At 38.3% G+C, this 7,617-nt stretch overlaps 1 protein-coding gene across 1 annotated transcript in view; it reads left to right on the top strand.

Annotated features, from left to right (window-relative positions):
• The window catches only part of LOC106878629 (uncharacterized), an 8,300-nt gene extending 936 nt beyond the window's left edge, over positions 1-7,364 (top strand). The window contains exon 2 of the mRNA XM_014927907.2: positions 5,110-7,364. Coding sequence (XP_014783393.1) covers positions 5,119-7,212 — 2,094 coding nt within the window. The 5' untranslated portion in view covers positions 5,110-5,118 and the 3' untranslated portion in view covers positions 7,213-7,364. The remainder of the gene's footprint in view (positions 1-5,109) is intronic.
• The last annotated feature ends 253 nt before the right edge of the window (positions 7,365-7,617 follow it).

The following is a 7,617-nucleotide window of genomic DNA, read 5'->3' on the forward strand; positions in this document are numbered from 1 at the left end:
ACATTCCCTTCTCAGATTCACACACTTATTGTAGCGGTCCTTCAGCTTTTCTAAGCTCTGTAAAAGAACTCGGAAGTTTGGCCGCCGACCACATCTTTCATGACACCCTTAAAGCCAGGAACTTTTCAGCATCCCCTCGTATGTACGTACGTCTGTCTGTATGTATGTATGTCTCTTCTATTTTTTAATAATTAGAAATCTTCCACTGAGGTGGGAAGCCAGTTTCCAACAAAGATACCAGGCTCCATCTTTGAGATGTAGTTAACACAGACAAATTCACATTTGGAACTTGAGAAAAGTCTTGCACATTTTTACTGTTCCACTCACAGATTGCACTTGTAATATACGAATTAGCCGGTCAGTTTCCGTCTACCAAATTCATTCACAAGGCTTTGGTCAGTCCAAAGTTATAGCAGAAAACACTTGCCCAATGTGCCACACAGAAGGACTGAACCCAGAACCATATGGTTGGTAGACACCAACCTTACATGCTCTGACACCAACCAAGGATATTTCTGCATCCAGCATTCCGATCAGTTCTCACTACGTATGCTAGTTAATGCATAGCTGGCATCTTCACAGGTTCTGCTACTCTGAGTCAGAGGAGACAAGGGTACAGTGGTGGCTTAGAGATGGTTCCACCTTCATCAAAACCTTGGAACTACCGAACTAAAGCCCCACTTTTGAGAAACTGATGTAAAACCTGCGATTTCACAGGGTTTACTAGTCATCTCGCTTTGGCCTACCACTTGGTACTAATCACAGAAGCTCAGCAAGTGGTACTCGTGTTGTACATTATAATCTAATGACATACAGATGTCTCTTTATGGTGACCTCATTTGTCTGTCATTCTAGTGACTGACGGTCCTTAGGCGATAGAAGAGTGTCGCCGTGTGCAGAGCTAAACACTTGGAAGCACACATCAAGTTACAGTTTTCATGTCACCTATGCTTCAAACCATGCACATCTGCAACAGCAATGAATAGTCATCTGAGAGGTCGTGGATAGAGAGTGAGAAATGCCACTGATAAAAAGGAAATACAAAGGGGACGGTAACCATTTGTGAAGCTGATGCAATCATGCATTTATGTATGCGTGTGTGTGTATGTGTGTTCTCTTTCTCTTTTTAGTTTAGAATAAATTTTGACCGGCCACCTGCTTGGTAGCAAGGTTGTAAAGGAAAGCATCTTCTTTTAACCCTCATCTTTTAAATTAAGCGTATGAATTAAGGATTTGCGTTCTCTCCAAGAACCCAAGTTTAGCCATACTTTGCTCCAGACAGGCCGGTACTTATCCCATTGCTCCAATAATAATGGGTATGAAGCTGAAAGGATATCTTGGGTTCTGGATTTGCAAACTCCTTATCAATGGTCTGTAGATATGCTCTTTCTCCTGTATCTTTCCAACCAGATTGCTACCCAGGAGACAGCTGATTTCCTCAACAGAACATTCTTTTCCTTATGTATGCATTAAATTTATGTATGTATGTATGTGTATGTATATGTATATGCATGTATATGTATGTATGCATTTATGTATGTATGTATATGTATGTATGTGTATGTATGTATATGCATGCATTTATGTATGCATGTGTATACATGTATATGTATTATATGTATGTATGTATATGTATGTATGCATGTATGAATATGTGTGTATATGTACGTATGTGTGTATATGTATGTATGCAGGTATGTGTATTTGTATGTACACATATGCATGTATGTATTTATGTGTATATATGTATATGTATGTACAGGCATGTATATATATGTATGTATGTATATATATATGTATGTATATGCATGTATGTATGCAATGTATGTATGGTTTCCTTTTAGATTTAAGTTTTCTGTTAACCTTTGCACAATTCAAGCCAGTTATAAATAAAGCAGCAAAGCTCTTTTGTTTGTGTGTGTGTGACAGAGACAGACAGACAGAGAATAAACTTGCCCTTGTGTAGTTAGTATGTCATTTTAGTGCATATTGCATGTCTGTTTACAAGTGTGCAGATGCAGATCTATCGTTATACAACTATGGTCAAAGCTACAGCCAAAAGCCTTTGACCAGGTTATAAGCACCCTAGATTTCACCCTAGTTCTTCATCAACGTTACTCTTTTCCAGATTCTTTTCTATGAAATATTTCCACCCTCCTACCAACTCATTTCTTACAACAGTGCATGACTTTATTCTGCTGCATCATTGTATCATTGGATTGATAGTCTCTTGCATAGGATGTGGGTTGTTCCTAACAGGACTATTTTTTGGACATTGTGCAGTGTCGAGGCTCAAGGTATAACTTCTACGTTTTTGTTCTTATGGTTTTTTTATCATGTCCAATGCTCCAGTTATTATTGGCATTGTTTTTACCTTCATGGCCCATATTTTGTATACTTCAATTTCGCGGTCTCTGTACTTTGACAATATTTTGATAAGAAAGTACTGCAATGTCTATCAGTAATCAGGTGTTTTTTTTTCCCTAATACTTGATTTATTGTCTGGGCAGTTAGCTTTTATTTCTTTGTAGGTTTGAACCAGCATATTCCAGATGATTGTAGCCTGGTCATTGTCTTGTGCCTTGCTTGACACATGCTTATACTACCTGTTGGCATATTGTCCAGTGGATATAACTACTTACTTTGTTGTGCCTGTATATATCTTCAGACTTGGCCAGAGATGATGTGGTCAACTGTCTCGTGCTGGCTGCACATTCTGCATTTGGTGTTGAGGCCTGTTTTCATTATTTGACTTTCATAATTGTTTGTAGTCAGGCGTTGGTCTTGTGCAGTGAGAATCAATCCTTCCATTTCAGCCCTTAGTCCAGAAATTTTGAGCCATTGTTGGCTTTTACTTAGGCTCACCTCCTCTCTGTCAAGCCTTGCAGGATATTGGCCATGAAGTGATTTCTCTCTACATTTCTTCTTGAGTATCTTTTGTAATTCAGTTTTCATGCTATTTTTGTCTCTTTGACCATTTCTGCTGTGTTGTTATCTGAGGTCAGAGTATTATTATTATTATTATTATTATTATTATTGGGTGAGAGAGTAGTACATGCCATCAAAATGATACTGAGGTAAAATATATGACTACCCATCTGATAAGGGTACACCAGGCACATGCATCACAACCATATGTGCGCGACATGGTGATCTCATATCAAGATAAACAGCGCATGACATCGCAGGTGGGGCCTGGTTAAAATTTTCTTCAGGTCGAGTAGCCCATCCCGCTCAAAAGGTCCCTGAATAAGGGTTGTTTAAGGATGTTGAACGAAACACCCATGTTTCCAAAGGTGAATTATTCAAACCCCAAAGAACTCCTCTCAACACATGGCTATGATGCTCCTCCACTACTTCTGCTCATGATCAGAGACACACATATTGTCAGCCACCAAGGGACATGCTCAACTGGTTGTGGTCAAACAACTGACAAGCAAACCTGTGGTATTAAGCAGAATATTTGCTGTAGCCCATCTTTTATACCAAGACAAAACAATGTACAAGATAACACTTCCAGTAAGTTAAGATTAGAAGCCAAGAGAGCCACTGCCTGGTACTGCATCAGAATTATCATCATCATCATCATCATCATCATCATTATCATCATCATTTTGGTAATATTTAAGGATTGATGTTACTCCTCCAGAAAGTAAAGAAACAATAAGAAGAGTGCGACTGTTATCAAAATAATCATCTCAATCTATTATGATTAATTATTTTGAACTGGAAGACACACGAAGTGACAAAATATTGTTCAACCAATAACAGTCACACTCTTCTTATTGCTTCTTTATTATTATTATTATTATTATATAACTATTCAATATTTGGTAGATTGAGGCAAATTTCTTCTGCATCACCTGCTACACTTCCGTGTTGCTGGGGTGTGTGCCGCATTGTGTACTCCCTTCTGTTGTTGGGAGTGTACAAACTCTTCCTAGTATTGTATTGCATTAGATTTTTTTTCCCTCTTGAGGTGTGGTGCAGTCTTATTACTATTGCTATCTCCTCTACTTTCTTCATTGACCACAACCTTCGTATTTCCCACTTTAAATCGTCATAGTTGCATTTTTCCACCCTTCTTTTCTCACAATGATCCTGTTGCCACCAGGGCACGGTATGTCAATTATCATACATGTTCTTTTTTTTATTCACAACAATGTCTGGTCAAGTGATTGCACTGGATCATTGCATCCCACAGGATTTTGCAATTCTCATTTTCGGTGATGCCTTCTGGAGTTTACTCATACCACGTCTTTTTCTCTTTGTAAGCCATGATTTCCACAGAGCTCCCAATGGCTCGTTCTTGCCACAATGTCATGGCGTCTTTTGTAGTCGCATTGTGCCAATTTTGGGTATTCTCTATCAATGTGCCATACAGTTTCACCCCTCTCACCACACATTCTGCATTTGTCGCTATCGGTAATGTTGTCTATTCTGCACTTCATATAATTGGTCCTTAATGCTTGTTCTTGAGCTGCGCATATGAATGTTTCTGTCTCTATTTTCAGGTCACTCCCCCTCATCCACAGCCGCCGGTCCTCTGTATCTGTCTTGGTGTTCACATCTCTTGCAAACTGACCATACATTTTCTTTTCTTTCCATGCTTTTTCTTTTTTCATTTCTTGTTTAAATTTTTCTCTGGTTACACAATTTTCAGTTTTGATAACGCCGGCATTCTTCGCGTCTTTCAACAGTGGATCCACGGCATATTTTATATACCACCCTAGTCAGTTTTCCTCATTATTTTATTATTATTGTTGTTGTTATTATTATTATTATTATTATCATCATCATTATTATTATTATATCAGCCAACCTACAAATAATTATAGTTTCTTCATCTATTTCTCACTTAGGCTGACTACTTCATGACATGAAACTATGAATAACGCAATGCTGTATGATGGAACTATAAATACACACACTCTCTCTCTCTCTCTCTCTCTCTCTCACACACACACACACACACACACACAGATTCACTAATTTATAGAAGGGAGAATGGTTGCCAAACATCTTTGAACTGAAAGAGTTGTTCTGTTGTTTTTTTTTTCTTTTAAAAAATGGTTCAGCCAGTCTTAGAGAATGGTATCTATATTTCAGATTTGAAAAATGAAAAGACTGCGTTCTAAAGCTAACCCAGCAGACGACCCAGACTACGTGACCAAAGCCTATTTTCCAGGAGTGTCTAACGTCCTGGAGATCAAAGCGGATAACCGCAAGAAAGAACGTCAGACAGTAAAATCGAGTCCCTACTATGTTAAGAAGTGCAAGACAAACCCTGGGCGGGGTGGTTGTACTCAAAGCTCTTACAAAGATTTGAAGTTAGGTAAAAAATATCAAAGAGAAAGCCAGAAAAATCTTGACGCTCAGCTGAAAAGTTTCCAACGACCTGAAACCAATTTAATGAAAAATGACGCCGAAGTTGATAAAGGCAAGTTGTGTGGTGATAATGAAAATCTTGGTGGGACGATAGAAAGCTCATTTGATAAACAGCCGATCGATCTGTGCCAGGCTGAAATGGATGTTAGGCAAAATTCGAAACGTATCAGGTTATTGGTTGAAGAAGAAACTAGCAATAATTGCAATAAAAACAACTCAGAAGTGCCATTGATTCGTATTAAACAGGAAGAAGTGAGCAACGAAGAGTTGATTCGGAACGAGGTGTTTGACATTGTTAACTATCAAGAGAAATATAATATATGTTCAACGTTAAAATTTGAACTTCCGGAATTAAATTCCAACAATTTGAAACCAGCAACATCTCCGCCGCCGCCTGATATGTCGTGCGATTACATCTCAAACGCTAGCGATAAGAACTTCTTCAATTCCGGCAATATTCCAAATTGTCTACCACATTCAGAACAAGAGGAATCTAAATTTTTTGACGTTCAACCCAATTTGACGATAATTCCAGAAGAAGATAAGTTAAAAGATAACATTTACGAGGTTGAAATTGAACAAAATGAATTAGAAAGCAAAACAGCATCACAATATGGCCACAAAGATTCTTGCCTTCGGTTGTTGCTTTCAGGAGAGAATGAAGAGAGCCAACATAACACAATGATGAATTCCTGCACCAATCCATCCAATCCTTCGCCGGGATTGGCACCAATGCTTTCCGTCTCATCTCTTCCCACTCAACAGAATTTCAACTACGTACCCGTCACGCAAAATTTTCCTGCTGGTCAAGATTTCTCGAATTTGAATCTTACCAAAACCAATCAAGAAATGCCGTGGATTCCTCTTGGACTTCCCACTCAATCACCATCATCCGTCAGTCCAGACTGGAGCACTCATTACCTGTGTCCAACTTCTCAGCTCTCATACAACACGCCCTTACCTTCTTATCCGCATCCTTTCCCCTTAGGAAATCCTCCTGGAAGGTGTTGGAATCAAAACGTACCACCAACCTATAAGCAAAGCATCCAATCTCCAAACAATTCCTTCTCCGACCTCAATGTCATGTCAGGGCCCTTCGTGAAAACTCCTCAAAACTGTTACCTTCTGCATTCCATGTTGCACCCTTCCACATCCTATTCTTTTCTACCCAATCAAAAGCCATTTGCAACTAATTTAAATATTCAAGATTTACCCTCTAAGTCGAAATCCTATCAGAATGTCAATGATTTGCCTGTCAGTATGCCATGCGCAGGGCCACCCACTTCCAAAAAACTACCGTTTACGGAAAACGAAATGCAAGAGGATTGCCTTTTAAAAGAAAATTCCAAGTCGCAAGACAATTTTTGCATCACCATTTTAGCAGCAGATGTAAAACTCATCGACCACCACAGAACCAAAGATTACTTTCCCGTCTTCCAAAACCATCAAATCCCAAAGACTGTATCGGGTTCACCGAAAGTTGAATTTATTCTGAGCAAGTATATAGATTTTTTGCTGCTGGAAAACGAAGGCATCACCGAAATATCGAAAGCATTCACACCAGCGACGCGACTGTTCTCCGACGAGGACGAATACGTACTGGATGTGGCTGACAAAAGAATTAATTTCCCTTCCATCAAATTCGTAGAATTTATGCAAAGACATTTTCCCGACATCAACATGCAGTCGATTAATTTCTTGATTGGTCCGTTTCACTTCTCATCAGCTCAGAATCTGGATACCAATGAAAAAATCATGCAAGATTGCTTCTTCCACTTCCAACAGCTCAGAACCAGAATGAGAGAAAACCTAGCCACGTATTGATCCATTAGTTATTGATTGATTGACTTAGACTGGTTGTCATCTTCAAAAATCATTACAGCCATTTTGCTATAATGATGATAACAATAATAATAATAACAATAATAATAAAAATAATGATAGTAATAAAAATAATCATATTAATAATAGTAAAAAAAAATAATCATAATAATAGTAAAAAAAAAATAATGATGACAATTATTATTATCATTATTTCATTCGTCGATATTGTGGAAAAATAAAAGAACTACTACTACTACTACAACTACTACTACTACTACTACTACTACTACTACTACTACTACAAAGATTTTCTCTACTAAAATTTTCACTTTTTCCAGTCATCATCGTCATCATCGTCGTCGTCGTCATCGTCATTATCATCATCAATGCGCCAACGATCCTCCC

This window comes from Octopus bimaculoides, chromosome 26, assembly GCF_001194135.2.
Source record: "Octopus bimaculoides isolate UCB-OBI-ISO-001 chromosome 26, ASM119413v2, whole genome shotgun sequence".
Taxonomy (NCBI): domain Eukaryota; kingdom Metazoa; phylum Mollusca; class Cephalopoda; order Octopoda; family Octopodidae; genus Octopus; species Octopus bimaculoides.